The 27,089-nt window shown below is 38.3% G+C and overlaps 2 protein-coding genes across 5 annotated transcripts in view; one reads left to right on the top strand and one right to left on the bottom strand.

The window, feature by feature from the left end:
- Positions 1-5,265, top strand: part of LOC117408620 (protein FAM184B-like) — a 30,372-nt gene extending 25,107 nt beyond the window's left edge. For 2 of the 3 annotated variants that reach the window (XM_034013781.3, XM_034013779.3), the window contains 7 exons: positions 119-249; positions 791-972; positions 1,615-1,761; positions 2,420-2,537; positions 3,312-3,416; positions 3,701-3,900; positions 4,979-5,265. In XM_034013781.3, coding sequence (XP_033869672.2) covers positions 119-249; positions 791-972; positions 1,615-1,761; positions 2,420-2,537; positions 3,312-3,416; positions 3,701-3,900; positions 4,979-5,069 — 974 coding nt within the window. In that variant the 3' untranslated portion in view covers positions 5,070-5,265. Of the gene's footprint in view, positions 1-118; positions 250-790; positions 973-1,614; positions 1,832-2,419; positions 2,538-3,311; positions 3,417-3,700; positions 3,901-4,978 lie in introns of those variants that run through there. The other variant, XR_004545401.3, reaches the window with a different exon arrangement.
- Positions 5,266-5,531: 266 nt separating this feature from the next.
- LOC117408725 (uncharacterized) lies at positions 5,532-23,147 on the bottom strand. 2 transcript variants are annotated; one of them, XM_034013978.3, is made up of 19 exons: positions 22,936-23,147; positions 21,420-21,642; positions 20,594-20,749; positions 20,096-20,284; positions 19,630-19,821; positions 19,014-19,205; positions 18,025-18,142; positions 15,879-17,780; positions 15,592-15,766; positions 14,682-14,803; positions 14,373-14,561; positions 12,409-12,494; positions 11,994-12,056; positions 11,764-11,855; positions 10,544-10,623; positions 10,179-10,267; positions 8,017-8,159; positions 7,451-7,553; positions 5,532-7,003 (listed from the first exon to the last, which is right to left on the bottom strand). In XM_034013978.3, exons 2-19 carry the CDS (start codon positions 21,605-21,607, stop codon positions 6,799-6,801), a joined length of 4,284 nt encoding a protein of 1,427 aa, XP_033869869.3. In that variant the 5' UTR covers positions 21,608-21,642; positions 22,936-23,147; the 3' UTR covers positions 5,532-6,798. The 2 variants fall into 2 exon arrangements, with proteins under 2 accessions (XP_033869869.3, XP_058861921.1); XM_059005938.1 differs by having other exon boundaries at positions 23,051-23,147.
- Between the last annotated feature and the right edge of the window lie 3,942 nt (positions 23,148-27,089).

Genomic DNA, 27,089 nt, shown 5'->3' with positions numbered 1-27,089 from the left:
CAGGTGACGAGCTGGTTTTGACAACCACTGTATTAAGAGTATGTGTTGGTTGAACTGTCCCTTTGTGAGGTGATGTTATATGTTTTTATTCTAGTCATTTTATATGTTTTTATTCTAGAAACTCAGAAAGTGGAGCTGACACAGCAGCATGCAGGCTGGTGCCGACAGGTGGCTCAGAGACACATGAAGCAGATTGAAGACCTGCAGACTGAGCTCAGCACCCGGAGAGAGTTAAACATGCAGCAGCAGGTCAGTGGGCAGTCAGCAACCACATGCAATGTCACGACCTCATGAGTGCTTGGTGTACATAGCAGAGGCTGGAACAAAGTAACCTCACAGATCCCCAGCAAATCTGTTAACAAATGTGCTAAATAATTGACAATAATGTTTTGTTTTTTTTCAGAGACCAAGTACTGAATAGGCATGGAAACCAAAGTAGCCTTATCTCCAATTAAGGGCAGAGTGGAAGCATATTTGCATTAAATCATCTACATTTTCAACATATTTCATTTCTTACCTGCGTAATATCCTGTATTTGTTTTTTCTATTAATTTGTGTGTCTGCTTCAATCAAATATTTACCAGGTTTATAACCACTGGGTCTGCATCTCCAAAGTGAGTTAGTATTCTGCTTCTAGGAGTCTTTTTAGAATTTTAGAAAAAATATTTGTTAGCTTGGTAAAACATTACATTTGAAATGCAGTTGTGCGCAATTATTAGTTAATAACAACATAGTGTACAATAACAGCCCATGTACATATTGCAATGTGTTTGATTTTTCCATGACTCAGGAAGGAGGTCAACAGAACCCGTTTCAAGCCTTAAGGCACCAGCTAGAGGAGTATCAAAGTGTTGTATGCAGCCTGAGGAATGAGAACGCACATTTGAAAGATCAGCTGGCTTCACTCAGCTCTGAGGTGCAGTTCAGGAAGCAGGTCTTTCAGCTCCAAAACACTGAGGAGCAACAGAGGAGGTATTTGTTTGACTATAGCCCATTACATGCAAACTATCTAAGAAAGCAATTCTGTGCAATAGTCTGTGTTACAATCAACCGGGGGGGTGATGGGGGGTAAACCCCTCACTTGTAAATAATGTTTAAGTTTGTGTTTTCATTCATTCCATATTCTGCGGTATGAATATGCATATTTTCCCCCAAATATATCAACAGTATTGTCTTTATTTTCATATTTGTTTATGTTTAGTATAAATATGTAATAGTGTCATTTGTTTTCCTTTATTATTGTTTAGTAGCATTATTATTTCAACTGCCTTTTTGCCTGATCGCTTCCGTCGAACGCTCACAGTAAGCCATGTCATTACAGATTTACAGGCATACTGTAATTCAATGATTTAGTCACTTAGGAACTCGTCACAGGCTTAATTTGTTAATCAAGGACATGGTTAGAACAAAGACTTCAGCAAGACCCTAAAGTAGTTCAATTATTTCGTTTTACCTGTTAAATCAGGACTGTGATTGGACACCCCAGTTCGAGACACCTGCCTCATGTAAACTTTTTCTTTGGTACATGTTTTGCCATAGCCAGAATGAGAAATGAACTTGAATGAATCCAACTAAATAATATGTCATTGAATGGCTGTTTCATTCTATCCCCAGGTCCATTGAGGATGACCTCGTCACAAGACATCACATAGAGCTGGAGTCCTTGAAACAGGAGCAGAGGAAGGAGATTCAAACCATTGTGTCTGACTTCAGCAGCGCCCAGACCCGTTTCCAAGCAAGAATAGTCTCCTTGGAAACAGAGTATGGGCTAACCGTATACCTAGTCAAATTACAAAGGAATTCAGACATTGTGCATGCACATAAATACAAGGTGATAGAAAATGACAGTACTGTATAAAAATGAGTCAATTCACATTTCACACATCATTAAAAAATGCTAATTAAAATATCGATTGTTGTATCTTTTAATTGTCATTTTAAAGTACTTTCTTTTTGCTTAATAAACAACTGAAATTATCAACAATAATAGAATTAAAATGCAACCTGCAACTTTTCAAAATACCATAAACAGTGGTGAAGCAGTGCGCACTACAGTACTGTAATCACTATTGTCAGTACTGCAGTATGCTATAAGAAGCTGGGGGGGGGTTCCTCCCAGAGTTTAGCTTGCCTGTATGTGGCTTATTTTGATTATTCACTGCATGTAATTCAATTGTCATTGTGAGACTGATGTTTCAGCAAAGTGGCAAATTGATAGTAAAAAAGTGCAACATTTTTGTCAGTTATGCCACTCCTCTTGGTTCTAAATTGGACAATTATGACGTTTCCTCGTGAGACAATTAATTACAGCTTTAATATTCATTCAGCAATTTTTGTTAAAACTGCTTAACACTGTGGTACATGCTAGTAAACCGACGTTCCTTTTTTTAATTTGAACACATGTAATTGCTCTGTACAGTCTAAAGGAGAAAGAAGAAAAGTCCAAAAGACGAGAATCTAGACTGGAGGATTTACATGTGATAGGGAAACTCCAGGAGAAACTCAGCGAGAGAGACCAGCTTATCAAACGACTTGTGGTAAGCAACTTTTTAGTTTTTAAACTTAAATGTATTTTGACCAACTTTAGGTTCAGTAACAGTAGCCCAATTGGGGGAATCCTCAGTAAAGTGGTTTTAAATGTCAATTAAGCAATTTCTGCAAACATACTTTGAGAAATATGGTTAATGTAATAGAAATGGATACAGTGCCTCTTTTTATATAGTTATTAAGATGATGCTTTTATCCAAAGTGACTTACAGAGACTAGAGAGTGAACTATGCATCAACAATTGCTGCTGCAGAGCCACTTACAATAGGATCTTGGTTTTATGTCTCATCCGAATGAGCACAAGGAGGTTAAGTGACTTGCTCAGGGTCACACAGTGAGTCAGTGGCTGAGCTGGGATTTGAACCGGGAACCTCCTGGTATCAAGCCCTTTTTTTTAACCACTGGACGTCCATCGACCTGCCGAAGTTGGCGTACTGCCTAGTGGATTTGTGATGAGTACAGACCGAAATGCTGGAGTTATGAGAAGAAAAGTTCTGGGGAGAAGTTGGGGGGAGGGCCGACATGATGATGTAATTTGCAGAAAGACCAAAGGGGATAATGTTATACTCATCCCGAGTCTTCCTCTCACCGACTCCTGCTCCGTCATTTTGTTCTGTATCACTGGCTCTGTGCAGTTTTACAACTGATAGTAAAACATTTAATTAAGATGGTCTGGACTGGCAAGTCAGTCTCTTCCACCTGATTCAGCTTGGTTTTCTAAGAACGAGTCACAAGTAACAATTGTCATTTCACTCCCTGTGCAGGAAGAGCGCAGATGTCAACAGCCTCCTCAGGTGCACAGTGATAACGTCATCATGAGAGGATATGAAAACCGACCACAGCCAGGAAGTTTAACTCCAACACTCAAGGTAAAATACCTTACATATAGTTTTTTAAGGCCCAGTTTTTCTATTTGGGCTCGAAATGTAATAATCTTAATGTTTTTAATACGGGGGATACCTACAGTACAGCTTTAATGTGGTGCTTACCCACTTTGTCAGATAATACTGTAGTACATGCAAGTTCTTTCCAACAGTAAGAAATGTTGTTTTTGCATTGTCCAAACATTTAGATGCTGTTATTTTACAACAAAGGTCAGCCGTGTCTGCTGCAGTTACTGAATTCAAGTGAATACTTTTAATCTGTGCCACAGAAAAAGAAAACAGAAGAAACGCCCCCTCGTGTAATCAGTGTTCCAAACCTTAGCTCCTACGAGAAAAGCTTCCTGGGAAGTGAACCAAATCCAGTGAAAAGGTCTCCCCAGGCAATACAATCTCCCAGTTCTGACCATGGCAGGAGTGTGTGCAGACCATTCAATCCCTCAGCACGCATTCCGGAGCTGAAACCCACAAGGTACTGTACGACTCTGAGTGCAACATCATCAAAGATAGGATGTACTGGATTATTGTTAGCCATTCTGTGAGGCTGCTTATGTGAATCATTCATTTTTTAAAATGCCTGCTGCTAAATGTTTTGTTTGACAAACTTCCAACAGTTCCTGTAAACTACGCATGCTTGGGGAATTGTATGTCCTTGTCCTTGATCAATATAGCCATACATTTAAAACAAAACAAAAAATACTGCAAATTGAATTGCATTCACTTTGCATGAAATATTAGACAGTTAATTTGAAGTAACAAACTACCTGTGTCACATATTTTGACATATGTAACTGCTTATACAATTGTTATTAAACTTTATATGGACAGACTTCAGAAGATACAACTCTCAGTCCTGAATTATTTTTGTTGCGCTGAAGAAAACAGTCCTTTATTCAGTATACATGAGAACAGGACAAAAAAAATGGCTTCTTATTATTTATTTCTTAGCAGACGCCCTTATCCAGGGCGACTTACAATCGTAAGCAAATACATTTCAAGTGTTACAATACAAGTATTTAATCACATCCTGATGTAACTATCACTATTACCTGCTGTATTATTGAATTGTGGTATGTCACACTTGTACTTTGCTTGAACAAAAGTTATTGTATTTCTTGCTCTTATTGTATTACTTGTATTGCAACGCTTGAAATGTTTTTGCTTACGATTGTAAGTCGCCCTGGATAAGGGCGTCTGCTAAGAAATAAATAATAATAATAATAACAATACAAGTAATACAATAAGAGCAATAAGGCTTATAGTGAAAAACTGTTGTCCCCTGAAACAGGATTATATTACCCAACAGTTGAGGGCTACAGTGTATTTTCCCCTGGAGGACACAATAGCAACACGAGGGGACTGTAATTTTCCACAAAACATGAAATATCCAGTCAGTATGTTTTGTTAAATCTTGAATAGCAGATTTATCTGCAGAGGTGTTGAGGCGCCAGAACCTCTCTGTGTTTGGAGTTTGAAAGACAAGTTGTACTTAACTTGCTGGACTATGAAGCCCAGTATTTGATTTAATACACTTCTTGCATGTCTTTCAGGAGCCCAGTGGAAGAGAAATGCCAAGACGAAGGAGCAGAACTTCAGGACCCCCAACGTCAAGAGTGGTTTACCAAATACTTTTCTTTCTAAGAATAAATAATGCTGTGCTTGCACACAGCCACTTGTGAACTGGAAGAAATATCTCAGAAATGTTTTATAAAAACAATACATAGTGTTTAATGAAGAAACCTGAACAACTCTTTAGTCAGGAAAAACATATTGTATTTCTGTATAATATAAGCTTTGGCTGAAATTAGTTGTGAAATAAAAAGCACAAATTTCAAAAGGATGTTTTTTTTTTGTTTTTTTTTATATATACCCATAAACTTCAGTGGGAAAATTCAGAAATTGTAAAAATATATATATATACATATATTTTTTTTACATTCATAACATGCTGCATTTAAGCAATAAATGCAGTGGTTTTCTCCAGGTGTTAAAACTATTATGAATTTGAAATACAAACACTACCATACATTACATTTTTTTTTTCAGGAGTAAAATAAACCTGATTTCTTCTAGAATTACCTTACGCACAAATGGGAGACACTCTTCTTTAACAAAGAAAGCATTTTATTTATTTGAGACATCATTTATACATTAGTTTCCTTTGCATGATGTATTTAATAGTCTGTACTGTGAAGAGGGGTAATTTATAATGTTTGTAATTCAAACTGCCGTTTATTAGAATCCTGAAGGAAATTAAGGGCTTACATTCCATTTAGAATTAATTAAACTTGTAACCTAGTAAAGGCACTGCTATGCAGGACTGCATGGTGAGCCATATAATCAGGCACTCGCTGGTTCAAATGCTAATCGAGTAACGGTTGTGTAGAATCCCACAGGGAAAATTACATTGTCATTGTGCTGGAAATGAAACATCTGGCACAGTCCATCTCATCGGACTTCAGCAACCCCTACTGGTCAGGTGCCATATGAGTCCAGGCTTGGTAACATCTGTTTAGATTTGACAAGTGAAACAAGGCAACTGGGGTATGAAGTGCTTTTCTGGAGCAAAAATAGTGACCGTCCTCTATAAACAATTTTGTTCATATGTATTTGATCATACTAAAATATATATAGGGTGGCACGCACTGTAAAAAAAAAAAATACTAGCTTACACCTTAAGTATATCAATATTAATTTAATAGTGATATACAAATTAGGTGCTAAAAGTTACAGTAGATGACAATGCTTGACAGGATGCTACTGGCACTACATTTTAATTGAGGGAGCAGTATAGGCTTATTCTGGATTGTGTGGTCAGCTCCTTAAATTGTCTTCAATAAGTTCTCCACAACTTCAATTATACTCATTAAGGGTTATAAGGTTCGTTTGAGGCTTTTTAATTCAATTGTAGAGAGGAGTTTTAAAACAGATATGAAACAAACCAATTAATTGTCAAGTGTTTGGAAAGCTGAATTCACATCAATATGAAAAGGTCTAACTGAGGTTCAGGAAGACCATAACATAGTACCAAGGTAGTGGTATAATCCAGTAGAACGTTGCAAAGACCCTGTAAATTCAAAGAATGCTGATCAAGCTAAATACAGTATTTACCATTTCGGTCAGATAAAAAAAAGACAAACTGTACACATAAAAGGAACAACTACATTACTTTAAATACAAATTAACACTTGAGAAAAAAACTGCATTGACAGTCACAGGTATGTTCTCAAATAGCTAACACAAAGATGAACAGTTTTTTTTTAACAAATAATTCTATGCTCGGTATACTGGCACACAGACTAATCTAAATCTTGAGTAACATTCAGCAGTACATGCTTTTCTTTAAATGTTAAAAAGGGAAGGTCTTTCTTCACTGGAACAAACTGCAAGACTGTAGGACTTGAGTTGCAGATTCATATTGTAGGAGTTCTCTGTAGAATTGCTCAATATTTTTCTTTGTTTCTTTCAAAGCATGAGACCGTGGGTTGGTTTTGTAGCTCATCTTTAATAATTTGTCTGTCAGGTAATGAAGCCACAGCACATTGGTATGAGGGTTGTACTCACTCCAACTGTTGCTAAAAAAAATTAAAAATCCACAGAAAAAGATGTTAGATTGTTAGGACACCCACATGATCAAATGGATTTAACTTGATCCAGGGTAGTATCTTGAATCGAACAGGATGCTGACCAGCCAAAAGCAACCTACAGCAGATTCAATTGCTGGCCAGTTATTGTAACAGATATGTTAAAAAAAAAAAAAAAATAACCCTTACACAAAAAGGAAGGAACAGTAAGTATAACAAAATCAAACAAGTGTGACTCAGAACAACAAATGACTCTCTCACACAGTATAACAAATTAGTATCTTCTCATGTTATTCATATTCAAATTTCTTAACAGCTAATCCCAACTGGAAACTCAAACCTATTGACTTGCTTAGTGTTTTTTTTATGAATTTCTTTGAAAAAGGCAAGCTGCAAGTCAGATTTAGAAACACCAAAACAGATAATTAAAAGGCTTACTGGTTTTCTTCTCTCATTTTTCGATAAATCTCAAACTGGTAGTCTCCCTGCCCCATAAAGAGTCCTTCATCAGTTGAAATGTCACAGGAAACAGTCAGACCATCTAAGGAAAGGGAAAAAGGCTTTATCACTTGAGATGATGGAAGGCATGTTTTTACACCGTGACAACACCTTTCTATCAGAGAAACCAATAGTTTCAAAAGATCAGCAAGGAAGTCATACACCTTTCTTCTCCTATTATCAACATGGGTTACTGATCTGTTTGAATTGGGCTTATAAAAATGTGATTGGTTTTCTTGTCTCCTCTGCTACACTGTGAGTGACTTGTGATCTATTTCAGGTGTACAGTATATCTTTTCAGCCAGTTACAACTGCAGCCCAAGCAGTTGGTCTCTAAAATCAAAATCATAGAAAACGAGGAAATTAGTTTTATGTTGAGCATTTTTGTTCTTTGGATATATCTATTTGCCAATAAACACACATTGTTACTTGGGTTCTAAATTGAAACTCAGCTCTAAATTATTCTTCAGCTCTGTAGTTTCTGCATTTTTTCATTTGTTACCAACCAATTTCCAGCCTGGAGAGTGAGTAGTCTATGATGTTTACATGAACACCATTAGTCATGACATTGTAAGTGGTCCCATTGATTGTATATTTCCCTTCCTTAACATTGGTCTTCTTCACCAGGATGTTGCCCCAATGTAAATCTCTTTAAAATAAAAAATAAATTAAAAAAAAAAAACACAGGTTGGTTATTAAAACATCCCCACTATGTAGTATATATATATATATATATATATATATATATATATATATATATATATATATATATATATAGATAGATATATACACACACACACACACACACATTATATATATATATATATAGACACACATACACACAGTAGATGCCGGTTATTAGTAACCCTGATAAAGACCACTTTCGGTAATTAACATTTTCCCAGGAATCAATCACGTCCCATAGACTTTAATGTTAATGGAATTCTGATATTAGCAACTGCATGCTGTTTATTGACAACTTTATTAAGTTGTCAATATTTATTATCGTTTCATATGAATACACTTGAAAATGGAAGCTTTTTGTTTATTGGCAACCTTTGGTTAATGACAAGTTTTTGCTGTGAACCGAGAAGTTGTTAATAAGCGACATCTACTGTATATGAAAAGCGTGTCACTAGGACAACACATCAAAACAGGCTGCTTACCCACAAAGACTTCACAAGAAAAACAGCACTCAAAAGGCAAACTTCCAATAAGTGCTTTATTTTGTATAATCCATATTGTTCAGACAGGATGTTATTGTCCTGATAGCAAAGCTGACATTTCGATGTACAATCACGTCTTCCTCAGAGCATTCTGGGGAGGGTTTGCTACCAGACCTTTATATGAACCATCATCCATTATTTTAAAAGTATAGTCCATTGTTTATAAATATACACTATTAGCAACATGTTTGCATATCTGTATCTACAAACTTCTCCTGAACAAATACATTGTTTTACCAATTAATTCAAAACAAAAGCCTAATCATACCCATTAATCAATTATTATTAAACATATTATAATAACCATCCATATATATATATATATATATATATATAAACATCTATCTATCTATCAGGGATGGGCAACTGGCAGCCGGCCAATTTATTTGATGTGGCCGGCCAACAGTTAAGATATTATTTATTCTGCTGTGATAAACATACATTACTGCGAGTATGTATCAATGTGGAAAACCAATAGCTATGGGGTGGGATTACATGCTTCTTTGGGTTGAGTGTATTTTGAATACAACAAGGAAACTCAATACCCTGAACGTTAGATCTATATTTTAACGTGCAGGAAGAACTTATCAAGTTAGCCTCGTTAAAAAGAACAAAGGGTTCAGATAATTTTGGTTCAGGAGGCTGCTACAGATTGATAATTTCCCTAAAAGAGAGGAATATCCAACAGATAGGGCTAACTTTCCTATTAATATTTGCGATCACCAAGTGAAGTGGTTTCTAATAGAGATCCATGTCATCCGAAAGGCCCTTTCCCAAATGATAAAGAATAAGGTAGAAGATGTTTTTCAGAACTTTATTATTGTTGTACAACAAAAGCAGGTGTCCAATTACATATAACATGGCTATGTTATTCATCTAAACTCGATTCGGTATACTGTGAAAAACCCTGCTGGCTATTTGACCATAGCAAACTAGGGTTTGAGCCTGCTTGGGATCCGTAATTGGAAAGGTTTATCAACAAAAATACACAAAACAGCTCAAACACAAAGATGCATGCATTGTATACAATCACTGGAGACTCAAATTGCATAGTGGATGCACACAATGAAGCAGACATCCAGAAAAAAGTGTGTTGTTAATGTGACATTAACTTTAGCTATGTGCGGCCTGCCTTCAAGAGGACACAGGGAGGTCCGTGGCGACGGAAATTCAGGTAATTTCTTGTCTGTAATTAGTAGGACCCAGTGGCATTTTCTGGCAAAATCGACCAATGTTCTCTTTATCCTCAGTGTGATCCAACATTTTTTGTCTCTCTAAGGATATTAGTAAGGTTGACCAAATGAGTCAAAGAATACCTCAATCCACACACATGAACGCAGTATCAAGACGGTCACTGCAAGTTTAAACCAGACACTTTCTTCAATCCTTATATTGCATATGTAGCTACTTCGTGATTTTGGAGTAGAAATAGTATTTCTTACCTATGTTCAAAACATAAAGCCTGTTCCGCAACAGCCAGTGATGCAGTAACTTGATGCAAAATACTTTTTGCCGTAGCCAGTGAAGGCAGCTTTTACAAGGAGGGGAGATAAAAGAAAATACATGAATAAAACTGCACACTGAAAACAAGCAAGCTACAGAGTAGGCCATGTATTGACAAGCACAAAGCCCTCCCCATGCAATGAGTGTCAACATGTGTACTACATTTGCAAAATAAATCTTTGGGTTATTTAAATTGGGTAGGAAGGTACTGTAAGTAAATAAGTAACTACAAGTCTGACACAGTTGTGGCAAGTTTCATTACAATTGGAAAAGTGGGGATAATAAACATTTAGACATTACTTACCTTTTTTTGCATATTTTCAAGGTCACTGCCTCCAAATTCAAATTCTAGAATCAGGAACAGCTGGTCTTCCTCAAAAAAATCTAAAGAAATATATAACATGGTTAGGTTAAATAAATGCCACAGAGAATTGTGAGGGTCTAGAACCGACTCCCCAGTAATGTTGTTAAAGCTGACACCCTGGGATCTTTCAAGAAGCTGCTTGATGAGATTCTGGGATCAATAAGCTACTAACAACCAAACGGGCAAGATGGGCCGAATAGCCTCCTCTCGTTAGTAAACTTTCTTATGAATCATATTTACAAATGCAGCACAACTTGTGGGGTCACAGAGACCTGAGATGGAAAAAGCATATCATATGCAGACAGGCTAAAATAAATGAATCTATTCACTCTTGAACAAAGAAGACTATGTGGCAATCTGATTCAAGCATTCAAAATTCTAAAAGGTACTGACAGTGTCGACCCAGGGGACTTTTTCGACTTGAAAAAAGAAACAAGGACCAGGGGTCACAAATGCAGATTAGATAAAGGGACATTCAGAACAGAAAATAAAAGGCACTTCTTTTTACACAGAGAATGGTGGGAGTCTGGAACCAACTCCCCAGTAATGCTGGGGAAGCTGATCCTTCAAGAAGCTGCTTGATGAGATTCTGGGATCAATAAGCTACTAACAACCAAACGAGCAAGACGGGTCGAATGGCCTCCTCTCGTTTGTAAACTTTCTTATGTTCTTAATTTCCCGTTCCTCTCCAGTTTTTCCGAGATAGAAATGTACCAGCTTTACATCATTCATTCATTCATTTATTTATTTATTTTAATTTAATTTATTTTTTATATAAACGTATTCTCATTTTGCTGATCATTTATGAACATTTCTGTACTGTGGGTGTTGTCGAGTGATTGAAAACGAGACATTTTGTGTTTCAATTGAAAGTGATGGTCTCGAATGGGTCAAAGTATATTTTCCTCTACTCTAGCGGAATTATCACTTTGACGTCACACTGTGGTAGTATGCCTCTGTTCGAATGGCTCAGGATGCAAATATAGCCTTCATCCATGTAATTATATATATATATATATATATATATATATATATATAGACACACACACACACACACACACACACACACACAAGCACTTTCAATAATACACTTTTCAAAATCTTTTCTGTATTAAAACAGAGACATTTATTGAAATCGAAAAAAATGTAATCAATCTTACCTGGACGATCATTTTCAGAGTTTCTCTGTTTGTCAAATTTGTCCCAGGCTTTCAGAAGAGGTTTTGGATACGACCCTTTAGCACAATGCAAACTTAAGAAAAAAAAACACATGCACAAATCAGGCAACTTCTCGAACTCCATAGAGTTCAAAGTGGATATAACTATGTAAAAAAGGATTACTGTAATGATTTAAAAAGATTAAACAAAATAAAACAAAGAGTGCACTTACTCATGCAAAGTAATGAAGCCTTCAGTTTTGTTTTCTTCCATTTCACTCAAGTTGCTCAATTCTCTAAAAGATGATGGTTACATAATCCAGGATTATTATTAAAAAAAAAAAGAAAAAAAATGTCCATGTCCTTTGCTAGACATTTACAAAAATATATATGCTGTCATGCAGCATATATATCTGAAGTTAAGAAATACTAAAATAAACTATAAATGTAATGCCAAATGTTTTCACTTCAAGTCTTTCACAATTTCTTGAAGTGCAATATGTAGCATGATGGATGTCATTTGTCAATACTTTTCTTCCTCCCAAACTTGAAAGATATAGCATGTATTTAAAATAAATAAAAACAAATAAACATTTTTTACAACTCACACATTTTATGCAGGGCGCAAAACCATTTACAAAAACATACTTTGAGATAATTACTTCATGGAGAATTTCATCAAATTTCTTCTGCATTTCTCCATTAACCGTCTGCTCCCCTTCAATAGGAATGATCTGAAGACAAATAGAGAGCATAGTGTTATTTACACACTTCCAAATACTAAGTGTGTTACCTCATGCTTGAACCATCAAAGGATTAATGCAAAGCCAGCTTCAAGGTTACTTAAACTTTTCAATTTAAAACAAGGAAATCCATTTAAAAAGAAATACATCTGCCATTTAAAAAGAAATACATCTGTTCAGCACAGAGAAACCGCTATAAATGAATGATGATGATTGCAATTGCAGAAGATTTATGAACTGTGAAGGGCGCTCAGGGCCCGATGACTGTGGTAGGCACTGAGGGCCCCCGAGTGAAATATAAGATAAATTTGTCCGGAGGCCTCGTCCGTGGGTGCCCGACGGCTGCCTGCGTGAGGCCAGCTGGAAAAACATGAACAGTTACATGCATCCCAGTGCCGCAGATAGGAAGTAGCTGTGGCCAGCCTCTCCAACCCGACAACTCACCCCGCAGAACTAAATACGAACCGCTCAGCACTCAGGTAAGGAAAAACCCCCTACTCATATTTTTTATTTTTTAGGGAGAACCTCAGAAAATCTGTGGCTGAGGGCAGCCCGTCCTCCAGGCTCTAAGCAGTCAACTCCCATTTCGGCCTCCCAGCGCTTGACTGAGCAGCCGAAACAAAAAGAAGCGACATGAAAAGAATAACACACAGAGCTTTTTAGGGGCGGATTCTCCTTTGCAGAAAAGCAACCAGGTTAACAATTCTCTAGAATGTTAATTGTTAAATTGTATGCACTTGATTAGTAGCACGGAATGAATGGTGCACTGGAAGACAACACTGTTTGTTCAAACATCTCCAAGGGTATGAGGTTTTTAAATAGGCAGCCCTACCATTTAAAGCTGATAGTTAAAAAGAAAGATCATTTGGGTTAGAAGGATATCAATCTAGCTTTATTCTGGGACAAAACAGAACACGAAAACACCTGGGTGTTAAACAGTCTGTCTTTACCTATGGTTTCACTTAGGCGTGGCTTTAAATGACTTTTAAATGGCACTGTGGCAGGACAGAAGCCCTGCTGGTGTAAATAGTGTGTGTGGGAATGTAAGGTTGGCAGGGTTGGGGTTAATTCTGTCCCTGCCAGCAATCACAGGTGTAGCCATTCCCCAATTAGGTAATTGATGCTAACTGGGGAGTGGCCACATGTTATTTGTTTATTTAGCTGATGCCTTTATCCAAGGCGACTTACAGAGACTAGGGTGTGTGAACTGTGCATCAGCTGCAGAGTCATTTAAAACTACGTCTCATCCAAAAGACAGAGCACAAGGAGGTTAAGTGACTTGCTCAGCGTCACACAATGAGTCAGTGGCTGAGGTGGGATTTGAACCGGGGACCTCCTGGTTACAAGCCCTTTTCTTTAACCACTGGACCACACAGCCTCCTGTATAAAAAGGAGGAGAAATTCTTTGTTTGTTGGAGGAGTTTGTGAGTTTTGTATTGTTTATCAACATGGTAGTGTAGGCTAATGCACAGCCTACATATATTATTTTGTTTAAACCTCTTATTTTGGCCCTCGTGCCGTGTTTATTTTGTTCCTGTGTTTTGTGTTATTTTGTTAAATAAAATGTACGCATATGCACTTAAAAATTCCTACTGGTAGGCAGCCTGGGTCGTCCCGGTACCCTGTCACATGTACATATATTGGCTTAGGAAGCATTGTCTTCAGCACTTCGAATCAAGAAATAAGCTCCATTATGTTGTACTGCCAATCAACTTTTGAAATGAATGAATATCTGTCACTTGAAAAATGTAACGTTAATAGGCCTACATATAAAAGGGATGTTTAGAGAAGTGTGGGAGAAAAATCATAAATAAAAATACAATTCTGTTTTGGTTTCACAGCACGTGACATTTAGTTTAAAAACATTACCTTTAAAGCAACAAACTCATTGTTGTTGTTTGTCGTGCAAAACACTTCTCCAAAGGCTCCTTCACCAATCTTTTTACACGACTGCATTTTGTGGGGGGGTATACATTCTTCAAAAGATAAAGGACCATCCTGTTTGCATTCCTGATACAGCTTCTCTGCATCCGAGATATCCGAGAGATTCAGAGTATTCTAAAAACAAGAGGATTTAGACAAAACATTATTAAAAAAGGGAATCAACGTTTCAGCTTTCAATCTACCTAGCAAATGCCTGGTAATTTACTGACAGACCCCCCACCTTCCCAAGCTTACCAGGAAAGAGCCTTCTGCACCAGAAAGCAGCCTCAGAGATTTGTTTGAAAATGGAGTTACAGTTCCTAGATCCTTTTCAGAAACTGGGTTGGAAAGGTTCAATTTCTTTGGCGTTAAAATTGCTGAAAAGAGGTTTATTAAAAAAAAAGCACACCTTAATACACCAGTCTTATATGTAGTCGCAAATACACATCATAACACCACAGCCCAAACACTTCCAGCGTGGCTTTTATTATATTCATATGCAAACAACGTTGCTAAAAAAAAATCAAGTGATTCTATTTTGAAATTAGTATTCAATGCTTAGAGCTTTAAAAGGTCAGGTCAACAAATGAGACTTGGCAAGCCTAAAGGGTCAATTGAAAAATGCTTGCAGAGTGCCACTGAACATCACATTATAGTAGTGTGAAGCTGAGATTCAAGCACACCCCTCCTGCTGCATCTTCGCAACTTGAATGAGTAGACAGCTCGGAATTGGAGTTTTACCAGTCCCCTTTTCACATCAGGGGGTGAAACAAAATCAACGTGTTCTTACAAAGGGAGATGATCCTAGCTGCTTTCATGTCATGTATGTAATAAAAAATAAACCCTACCCCACATTGTCACATGTGGACTTTCAGGTAATGTTATATTGTTGCTGTTTATGTATTTAATTGGTTTCTGACTTTGTTAAATAACATTTTAAAAAAGTAAAATTTTTGTCAATAAAGGGTTTGCTTGCGCCTACAGATTATGTGTCATGCACAAATACTTCACTTAAATAGTAATGTTCAAACACAAATGATTACACTTACTAAAATGTTCACATGGATGTCATTAGTGATTTTTTAAAATTAATTTACTTTTCTTTTTTGGTAGCGTGCTTTTCCTATATTGCTCGTCAATACTGAACTTAATCAATATGAACTACCTTTCATCTTCTTGTGAACAGAAAGTGATGCTTTAAGTCTTGACCAGTTATGAGTGTTAAAAGTTTCTGGGGTAAAATTGAGCAAAAAAGATGACTTTTGGAGACAATCTTTCCTCAAAGGGGTCACAGGTGGCATCAGGTCATTGGCATCGCACAACCAACTGTCCATGTTACCCTACGGTTCCAAAAACAAAACAAAAAAAGTTATTTCTACTGCTAGGTCAAAATTTGTAAAAAAAAAAAACAAACAGTACAATAATTTCAGCATGGATGAATCATTTGCTTACCATTGACCATTTTGGGTTATGAAGAGGCCTGCAACTGAAATCGTCCAGCGAGTTATCTGCATTTCTGGTTGCCAACAATTGATATGTAAAGTGCTTTCTACGTTGCTCCTTTTGCGCTTTTCCATTTTTGGTCCACCTACTAGCGCTAAAGCCACTGATGCAGGCTTTTCGCCCAGTTACTGGTTTTTCCTTCGGTATACCGCGGGTTCTAACTCTCCCCGGGACTTTCTTTTTGGCTGGAGAGACAGCCTGGTTATTTCGTGATTCAGAGGAGTCAGACGAGGTGCTGTCTGTTTTAGCAGCCTCAGGTGCATCAGTTTTCTTCTTTTTAGAGCTACTAAGCAATCCAATAGGGTGCTGTGCAGACACCTTTCTGCACAAGGTCAAATCCACATTCAACCTACTTCTACTTCCTATTTCAAGTTCCTTTGTCTGGGCAAACTCTGGTACTATACAATCAGCAACAGGGCTAGTAGGAACGGCAGTCTCTTTATTAGGAACCAAGTTTTTTATGGAATGATTCTGAGTTGTGTCTGGTAAGTTAAGGTGCTCAGTGAAAACAGTCTTCTCAATCTGATGACTCGAGTACGAAAGCTCTTGTTTAGAGTCCAAACTCCGGCGTTGTTTCATATCCCTGAGCTTGTAAATATCAATTGGTAACTTTGAACGTTGAAGTACAACGACAGGCTGCGAGACAATACATCTTTCTTTTAAACATGCATTTGATAACCTTACGGGCTGTTTATTCTTCTCAGATACAACAGTAAGCGGAGAATTGTCCACTGTGATGCTCAAGATAGAGGGGCTTATTTTAGGTGTTTTATTCAAGATCCTTTCTTCAGTTTTGTTTTGTTTTTGCAGTTGAACAACATCCCTACCATCCAAGGATACAGTATTTTGGACATATTGTGGAGTAACATCCAAGCTGTGTCTTTCTTCCAGAACTTTAACGTCATCTGTCTCTGATGAAACATTCTGTCCACTTCTTGACTCAGTGAAGTCTGAGGAATGGGTGTTATCTGCCATTTTGTAATCACTCTGCTGTGCAGACAACTTTCTGCACATGGTTGAGTCCATGTTCAACCTCCTACAATGTTTTTCTTGAAGTACCTGTGTCTTGTCACTAGCAGCATAGCATTCAGGTTTCTCCGGATTACTTTGCAGATTATGGTTCACCAAGTGCTTGGGTATGTCTACAGGTTTCAGTAGAACTACAGGCTGCGATACCTTAATTAACGGTGACGACACAAAAACAAGACAATCATTCACACTACTGGACTGATCCGAAATATGTGTTTCAGGTGTTTTTGTGATGAGCATTTCCTTGTTTGTCCTGTTTGGGTGAGAAACTATAGAAGCCTCATTAGTCTGCGAAAACAGTTCCCTGCTGTATTCAACTTCATGATTTTCAACATCGTGCTGCATAATTTCCAAACTGGGCATCCCTTTAACAGAGTCACCTTTGGTGCAATTTTTAGAACCCCGTCCTACCAGGAATTTTAATTCACGCCCCTCTGGTGAAAGTACATCCTTGCCTTCTTCCATATTGGTTTTGCAAACTTCCTCTGGTTCTTCATTGCTAAAGGAGATCTCGCTGAAGGACGGATCGTAGGGTTTGTAACAGGGCTGGCAACTGGCAGAGGGCGTGCTGGCTAGAAGTGGCTGTTTGTAAGCCCTTGTTTTCAACATGCTGTCAGCTGTGCTACTGAAAGAGCGTTCACTTACACGACATTTTTTCTTTTTGCAGTTTGAAAAAAGGCTGGACATCTCTGAACTTGTATTCCCCAACAGTGATTTACGTTTGTATCTTGTGCGCTTCATCTTTGCAACGAATCGGGACGAAGGAACAGGGGTTTTCTTAAAATCTTCAGAGGAATTTAAAGTGTCCTTTAAAAAAGAGACCTATAAAAGCATAATAAAAGATGCATTTAGATGTTTGGAGCGTCTCACAACCAGGGCACAGTAAAACTGCTATCATATACCCTACAAGAAGAAATTCAGTTGACTTTTTCCAGTTTGTAGCTAAACTACAAAGACTGCTACTCTAGTAAGTAATGTAAGGTTTATTTTTCTCTTCCTGTTTTTTGTTGTTAAATATGATGCTAGTGCTTTTGCTGTTGAAAATATTAACAATTTATATTCTTACGCTCCGGCCTTTTACTGGTCTTGTTTTCCTGACCCTCATATTCTCATCGAGAGCTTTTCTGCGGTCTGTGACGAACTTCCCCAGAGCGACTGGACGCACAAACGATGATGCAGCAGACCTGTAAGAGACAATACAACTGTTAGAAAATGATGTGTGCATTATGAAAACAAAAAAAAAAAAAAGTATTTAACTGATTGAATCAGATTTTTGCCATGTATTCTCTCAAAAATGAACTTGTACTTGAATGTGTGTCAATAGGACATTCCTGCTTGCATTTAAGTGAAATGTATTGTTACTAAAGATACAATTATGTCACGATGGCCGCCTTTCACGGAACCCATAAAAGTTTGCTGTTTGTTTCCACCTAGTGTGAAAATAGAAAGCGAGCAGTACACATCTTTTGAATTAGCGGCAGTGCCAAGTTAAAGCAGTTAGTAAACCTCAAATAAAAGGTGAATACTTACACAGAACTACAAATAAGCAAACTGACGACATTAAGTTCTAAGCAACTAGAAGAGCAATATCCCAAAAAAATTCAAGAAAGCAGGGGACCAGCTTTAAAAGGAGAAACAAACTTTTCAAATTAAGCAACCAAAACTGTGTGTAAATAGACATGACAAAAAAGATACTTTTGTAAAAATTTACAACCACAGAAATTCAACATAATCAATTTCAGAATCTTTTTTTTTTTTTTTTTTTACATCATACAAGGAACACGCGTTAAATTAAAAAGGTACGAATATTCTTGTTACAACTGTTTGAAAAAACGTTAAATACACTAAAATTGGATGTTTATTTAGCACAAATATGTAATATATTTTAATATTTAAAATAACTGTGACCGTTCTGTGAAAATGTCTGTTTTTGTGGTGTATTTTTACCGTGACAAAATCGTATCCTTAACTCCTTAAATTCTTAAGGATGTTCCAACTCATAAAAAAAGACTGAAGACAACCTTTTTTTTGCTTAAGAAAATGATCAAATCCAACCTGCTGACTCTGGCCCATCGATCCCTGGAGTCGTCTGCATTTCCTTTCCCATAACTGGTGATGAATTCTTCCGTTTCTCCAGCTATCTCCGCATCAATAGATTCACTAGTACTGGTCAATTTAACACTTGATAGAGCTCTCTGCTTTGCACTCCTCTGCAGCCTTGCAGAGGATGTACTCGGTTTACTTTGACTAAACAGAGAAAATACAAAATGATTTACAGGTCAGTAAACAGTATTTGATTGTTTATTAAAACAAGAATGTCTGTGACATACATCTCCCACCATGGTTTTAAATACAGAATTAGCTCACCATGACCTACATCCACCGTAAACAAACACAGAAATGCAAGCTTGACATACAGAAAGGTGCCTCCATATATCCCCACATTGATACTCTCAATAACCTTTTCTAATGAATATCCTTAGACAAGTGGTTTTCTAGATATATGTAAAAAAGTCTGACAAGCGCAACAGCCGCCTCCCCCAGATGCACATTGTCAGCAGGAGACATTATTTCTTGAGGAGGAGGTCTTACTCAAAGCTGACTGTGTAATCTGTAGTAACCTGCTTCAGACCTTTTTTGGTGGTTCTTTGGTGAAATTAGCAAATCCAACCTTTTGACTGTGGTTCTTTGATCCCTGGCGTCAACTATATTTTCTTTTCCAGAACTGGCAATGAAATCTTCAAGGCAATCAGCTACCTCCACATCATTTGATTCACTGGTACTGGTCAGTTTCATCCTTGATACAGCTCTCTGCTTTGAATTTTGTGGTAACCTTGAGGAGTTTGTACTCTCTTTACTCTGCCTAAACAAAAAGAATAGGGAATATACCTTTTTTTATTATTTGCATCTGTATTTCTGTGGCATGTTGAAAAGTGCACTTAAATACAAGGTTGTATTAAGGTTCAATGTAAAAAGCAGCATTGGGCGAGGTAAAGAGAATCAAGATACTGCAGCAATTAAACTCATAAAAAAGAATCTATTTGTAGAAATACAAGTTGAGGTTACAGACAGATTTCACAAATTAGCAGTCTTTCCTTCACAAAAAATATAAACTTAACAAAACTGGCAAATCCAACCTGCTGGTGTTTTTTCTTCTAGTCTTGACGACACAACCATTGTTCTCTTTACAGGCTGCAACATCTTCCATTCCCTCTATTGCCTCCTCTTTTTCATCAACAGAGCCATTTTCGTTGGTATTCTGTTTCAACACGGCCCGCTTTGCATTCCTTTTTGGCCTCAAGGTGGCAGCATGTCGCTTTCCTTTTCTAAACACAGAGAAGGAATACAGAATTGAGTAATTCTTTGTTGAAGTCTAAATCTATTAAGTATATAATAAGCATCTTGTTGGTCGTGTGGATTAGTATCATGCACTATTAGCATTTCACTAGAATGCATTGGGTTTCAATACCACTTACACAATATTTTTCTGAACCACAACTTAATTTCTCTCATCTTCCACTGGGCAGTAGTGACCCTATAGGCATGGAGATTTAACTGCTTCCTCGCTGCCTAAGACTTAAGCCGTGTTTTTTGGTCGACTCCCACATTTTGCAAAAATAACTAAAAATACCAACCTGCTGACTGTGTCCTTTCTGGCAGTGGCATCACTTTTATTTTCTTTCCCAACACTGAAGATGGAGTCCTCTTCCTCCTCTTCACTGTCTTTAAGAGATGTTAGAGCTCTTTTTTTAGCATTTCTTTTTGGCCTAGCAGTAGTCTGCTTTCTCTGCCTGAAGTTAAAATTAATAGTACAGATTTAGTGTCACAAAAACCAGCTGTGAATCCACAACAATCTGCAAGAAATAAAATAGCCTCCAATGCCAAGTCAACCATGTAATTTCCAAGATCAAGACCACCAGTCCACTGATTTCAACCTAATTCATTTCAGGTATAGCAACATATAATGGTTACATTACTCTTGTTTCAGCTTTGTATCTTATTTATTTATTTAAAAAAGGGATAACCTACAGCAATGAAATACTAGATTTCAGTGAAGTATCCCTATCTGGCAATTAAATGTAAAAGGAAAAACAAAAGTGACAAAATATTTTGTATTTTCATCCTATTGAAACCATCACGTCAATATTTTTGCCTTGCTTATCCTCTACTTCAACAATGTTTGCCAGAGATTTGACAGGTTCACAGACATGATACATTTCAAACTGTAGTTGGTCAAACATACGCAAAAGGTAATTACAATGAAATATATGTTTGCTTTACACATTGTAAGAGCTATAAAGCATGCACTGTATAGGAAAACCAACAAGTAGCACATATAACATTCAGTTCATTATAATTTGAAGGTGTTTACAACATAACATTTAATATTTCATGACAGACATTTTCTTTGTATTCTTTAGAAATGACTTTAAATAGTGGTTTGTGTTAAAATCAGCTCACCGTACTCTTCCTGGATTTACAGTGCAGTTTTCTTCAGCACCGATGGACAGGTCTGAAGAGGACGAGCTGGAAAAGGCAGTTTTTCTGGTGTCAGGGGAGAACCAGGCATCAACTTTCCGCATTTGTTTGCCATATGTTTTTAACATCACCACACGATTCCTCTTGAATGGCTTCATCATGGAGTTCATTTTACAGTTTGGACCGTCACATCAGTTTAAGTGCACTGTAAGAAAGGATACAAATAAATAAATAAAACAGGCACACCAATTATATAAAATATAAGAACATTTTAGGTTAGGATTCCATGTGTAACCATCACATCAGATTCAAAAGAAACAGACTTTTTGGGACAGAACTACAGGTAAATCCACGACAGTCTCTGGGTTGTAAGATGGCAAGACGAATCTCAGGTAAATACTGTACCAACATTGACCGACGAGAACAGAGGCGTGGTGGGATGTTACTTGATACAACATTCTGTAAATCAGGCTTCGTAAACCAAACGATAAACTAGATTAAAGACCATTGCATCTACAACGTAGTTTACAGTAGTACCCTTTCTATGAAAAACCTTTTATTACTCGCGGTAGTCTGCTTTCTCTGCCTGAAGTTAAAATTAAAAGTACATATTTAGTGTCACAAAAAACATCTGTGAATCTGCAACAATCTGCAAGAAATAAAATAGCCTCCAATGCCAAGTCAAACATGTAATTTCCAAGATCAAGACCACCGGTCCACTGATTTCAACCGAATTCATTTCAGGTATAGCAACATATAATGGTTACATTACTCTTGTTTCAGCTTTGTATCTTATTTATTTATTTAAAAAAGGGATAACCTACAGCAATGAAATACTAGATTTCAGTGAAGTATCCCTATCTGGCAATTAAATGTAAAAGGAAAAACAAAAGTGACAAAATATTTTGTATTTTCATCCTATTGAAACCATCATTTCGATATTTTTGCCTTGCTTATCCTCTACTTCAACAATGTTTGCCGGTGATTTGACAGGTTCACAGACATGATACATTACAAACTGTAGTTGGTCAAACATACGCAAAAGGTAATTACAATGAAATATATGTTTGCTTCACACATTGTAAGAGCTATAAAGCATGCAATGTATGAAAACCAACAAATAGCACACATAACGGCGCCAGCTAAGAAAGAAAGAAAGAAAGAAAGAAAGAAAGAAAGAAAGAAAGAATAATAACAACAATACACGACTTAGACTCAATTGTAAAGATTGCTGTCTTAACTTTAGGACTTTAGATTTAAATATAGAATAATAACAATATCACTGTGCGATGACGTACGTAGTGAAACATAAAACAATATTAGGAAGTAATTGAACCACACAAATTATGAGATTTGCATAAGCAAGACTCTGAAAAACAACACGTACTGATTAAATTTTGCTGTTTCAGAACTAACATACAAACTGGAAGAATATTGCTATAACTGGGCCCAAATATGTTACCAGTACTACACAAAGACAAGTTCAATTTTTACTTACCCAACCTTAATAATCCCATTAAGTGATTCAAGCGTTACTATATTTATTATCATACATACTATTTATTTAAACAAATAAAATAACAACTTCACTGGGTAAAAATAAACACTCTTACTCGCTCATTGTTGCTTCGTCTACTTCCTAGACCCGCCGCTGTTTGAAATCAACGTGCTTCCTGATTGGTCAAACCAGCTGCACATAGTTTTTGGTTGGTTGTTAGAAATCAGCAAATATTTGAAAAACGGAAACAGCGGAAACAAGTGAGTGTAGCAAAATCTATCTGTTTTTGTGTCATGAAACTTCTTGTCGACGTTTTTCAGCACAACAGAGTATCACAACCCATGGATCAGTCTTTCTGTACCAAACTAACAATTTTACATGTGTGGATGTAGATCTTAGTGAATATATACAGTATATTTATGTATTTGTATCATTTGGAGGGTGTGCTTTATTACACCGAAGTTGGTTTGGTTATTATTATTATTATTATTATTATTATTATTATTATTATTATTTATTGTACAAAGCCACATTATAGAATATTACATTACAGATGAGAGCAGTTATAAAGTACAATAAAATCAATAGCAAATAAGAGCAAATTCAAATAAGAGCAAAATAAAGAATACAGCAAGTAAGTACATTTAAGAGTGAGTTTGACTAAGAGCAGTTAACTTATAGTAAAATATTTGCTTATATGAATAAAGTCCATTAAGAGCACATAGTAAGTACAATAAGTGGATCAGAACAAATTCAAACAAGAGCAGTTACCAAAAATGTGACTATGGATATCTGAGAGTAAAATCAAGTACAAGACACAGGAAGTAGTTCTAATTAAGAGCAGTAGTAGAATGCAGCAAGGTATGGAGCAGTTCAGTGCAAGTACAGGCTGATGCAAGTACTGGAACAATTGAGTGCCACATAGTCCAGTATAGTCGAGAGTTGTGAGGTTTACAGATGCTGTCTGAACAGGTTGTCAGGGACTGAGCAGTCATGATATCCGTGTGTAGGTCATTCCAGGGGAACAGATTGGGGTACAGCTAATTTGCCAGTGGCGGAAGAGCAGAGGGGGCGAGAGGGGGTGTAGGGAGAAAAAATAGTCTGGAGATAGCAGGGAGCAGAAAGGTCAAGACAGCGATAAGCGAGTACAAGAGTTTTTTTATTATTTGGAATCTGCAATTATTTTTCAGATTTTCTGTCCAATTTGAAATGCCCAATTATTTTTTATTTCAACCTGGCCCACCGCTGCCACCCCCGCACTGACTTGGGAGAGACGAAGACGGACACATGCGTCCTCCGAAACGTGCGCCGTCAGCCATCTGCTTCTTTTCACTCTGCAGGCCCGCCATGCAGCCACCTAAGAGCTACAGCGTCAGAGGACAACGCAGCTCTCGGGCAGCTTACAGGCAAGCCCACAGGCACCCGGCCAGTCCACAGGGGTCGCTGGTGCGTGGTGAGCTGAGGACACCCTGGCCGACCTAATCCCTCCACCACCTGGGCAGCGCTCAGCCAATTGTGCGCCGCCACCTGGGAACCCCCATCCACGGTTGGCACATTGAGTACAAGAGCAACAATAAAGAGCCAGTGAAGGGAGCTGGAGCAGACGGAGAGCAGAGGCAGGGAGGCTGGCCAGGAGGGAGTTGCAGTAATCAAGGCGGGACTGTACTAGGGCCTGAACTAGGAGCTGCGTGGAGTAATCTGTGAGGAAGAGGCGAATTCTGCATATGTTGCTGAGGAAGAAGTGACAGGAGCGTGCCAGCGTAGAGATGTGCTGAGAGTAGGAGAGGGAGGGGTCGAGGGTGACACCAAGGTTCTTGGTGGATGAGGAGGGAGAGAGAGTGGTGGATTCAAGAGGAGTAGAGATCGAGAGATCAGCGGTAGGGGAGGAAGAGGTGGGAAGAAGATCTGATTTGGAGAGGTTGAGTTTAAGATGATGCGAGTGCATCCAGGAGATGGCCGCGAGGCAGGTAGAGATACAGGAGGAAATGTCAGCGTCAGAGGTGGGAAAAGAGAGGAAGATTTGGGCATCATCAGCATAGAAGTAATACGAGAAGCCATGGGAGATGTGGAAACCCAAGGAGCGGGTGTAGAGAGAAAACAGGAGGGGTCCCAGGACTGAGCTTTGGGGGACACCTGTCGAAAGAGAGCAAGAGGCAGAGTGTGAGCCACACCAGGACACCCTGTACATGCGATCGGAGGTAGGAGCACCAGGCAAGAGCAGTGCAGAGTCTCAGGTCAGTAAGGACAGGAGAACAGAGTGATCGACTGTGTCAAAGGCAGCAGAGAGGTCGAGGAGAATTAGGACAGAGGAGAGGGAGGCGGCACGGGCAGAGATCAGAGAGTTGGTGATTGAGAGAAGAGCAGTTTCAATGGAGTGTGCCAGGCAAAAACTAGATTGGAGGGGGTCGAGCGGAGAGTGTGTTGACAAAAAAGCAGAGAGCTGGCAATGTACCACTTGCTCAAGGGTTTTAGAGAGGAAAGGGAGAAGGAAGACAGGATGATAGTTTTGGACGGATGAGGGAGCAAGGGAGGGTTTTTTAAGATGGGGGTGATGCAGGCCTGTTTGAAGGCAGAGGGGAAACAGCCAGAGAGCAGAGAGGTGTTGAGAAGAGAAGAAATGAAAGGGAGTAGAGCAGGGGCAGCAGCCTGGAAGAGGTGAGTGGGGAGGGGGTACAGAGTACATATGGTGGGTTTATGACTGGAGCAGGGAGCAAAGATCAGGAGGAGAAGAAGGAGGCAAAGTCGTTAGCCGAGATAGAGGAGGGTGGAAGGGGGGCTAAGGAGGGAGGAGAAGGTAGAGAAAGGTTTATGGGGATTGTTACTAAAAGACTGAATGATGGAGTGGAAGTAGGAGCATTTGGCAGAGGTTAGTGTAGAGGAGAAGGAAGAGAGGAGCAAGTGATGAGATCCAAGGCAGCAGGGAGATTGGTTTTCTTCCATTTCTTTTCGGCAGAGCGCAGTTCGGTATGAGCCGAGCGGAGCACAGAGGAGAGCCAGGGCTGGGGCCAGGAGGGGCGGGCAGGTCGAGGAGTGAGGGGGCAAAGGGAGTCGAGGCAGGAGCTAAGGGAGGAGAAGAGGGTCTACAGAGAGTTGGGAGAAGGAGTTGATAGATGGGTGGTGCAAGAGAGCAGCAGAGGAGAAGACCGAGGGGGAGAGAGGTGACGGGGTCATGGAGCAGGAAGGGATGGGAGCGACAGAGAGAGATAAAGTAGTGATCAGAGATATCGAGAGGAGTGACTGAGAAGGTGGGGGGAAAGCAGTCACTGGTGAAGACAAGATCCAGTTAATGGCCCGCTGTGTGAGTGGAGTGGGGGGGGGGGGCGGGGGCGGGAGAGACTGAAGGCGAAGGAGTGAAGAAGGGGAAGAAATCCAGCAGAGTGGTTAAGTTGGAGAGGTGGATGTTGAAGTCACCTAATAGAACAGCAGGGGTGGTGGGAGAGGGGAGGGAGGAGAGGAGGAAGTCAAGCTCATCAAGAAAGTGAGTAAGGGGTGTGGGCAGAGGAAAGGGGAGAGGCAGGGAGATCAGGTTAGAGGATCGGGTTCTGCTTTGAATCAACCAGGTCGAAACAGTAGATTGCGTTGTAAACGCTATAGTGTATATTTATTTTTACAAACAAACACAAATGACAAAAACAAAACCAACAAAACAAAGCTTAGCCCGTCTTCGGGTCTTAACTATAAACGGTACTTTTTCTGTCTAAAGGAGGACAGACTAAGCCCATTTTCCCCACTCAGTAGTTGATAAAACTAAGATAAAACTAAGCGTAAACATGAAGACTAATGAAGCAGAAAGATGAAATGTAAATTAGATATTGAAAGAGTCTTTGTTTAAGGTAATGCAGGAAGCTAAATTGACATTGGCAAGACAAATTGGAGAAATAAATAATGAAATAGAGATAGTTATAAATGACTTAAATTGCATGTTCCCTCCATCAAAAATTAGAGTTACTTTGTAAAGTAGAAAACATTGAGAACAAAAAACTAGAACATTTGCACAACAAAAGGTTAATGAAATTGCAAAAACTACTAGGTCAACCGGGGTTACAAAATAGCATAGGTCTAGAAAAAATTAAAATTTCAAATCAAAACAAATCCGAGAATGAGGAAAGCACTGCTGAAACACTTTTGATTAGATTGCTTGAGCAATGTGAGTA

Source organism: Acipenser ruthenus, chromosome 2, assembly GCF_902713425.1.
Source record: "Acipenser ruthenus chromosome 2, fAciRut3.2 maternal haplotype, whole genome shotgun sequence".
NCBI lineage: Eukaryota > Metazoa > Chordata > Actinopteri > Acipenseriformes > Acipenseridae > Acipenser > Acipenser ruthenus.
This window is presented reverse-complemented; position numbering and strand designations above follow the sequence as displayed.

Bases quoted from the DNA above. Each gene is read 5' to 3' on its own strand.
- LOC117408725 (XM_034013978.3), bottom strand. From the start codon at position 21,607: ATGAACTCCATGATGAAGCCATTCAAGAGGAATCGTGTGGTGATGTTA. The intron at 14,562-14,681 runs GTAAGCTTGGGA...TCTTGTTTTTAG, and splicing joins GTGCAGAAGGCTCTTTCCTG to AATACTCTGAATCTCTCGGA. The intron at 7,554-8,016 runs GTTGGTAACAAA...CCCTTTCCTTAG, and splicing joins ACTCTCCAGGCTGGAAATTG to ATGGTCTGACTGTTTCCTGT.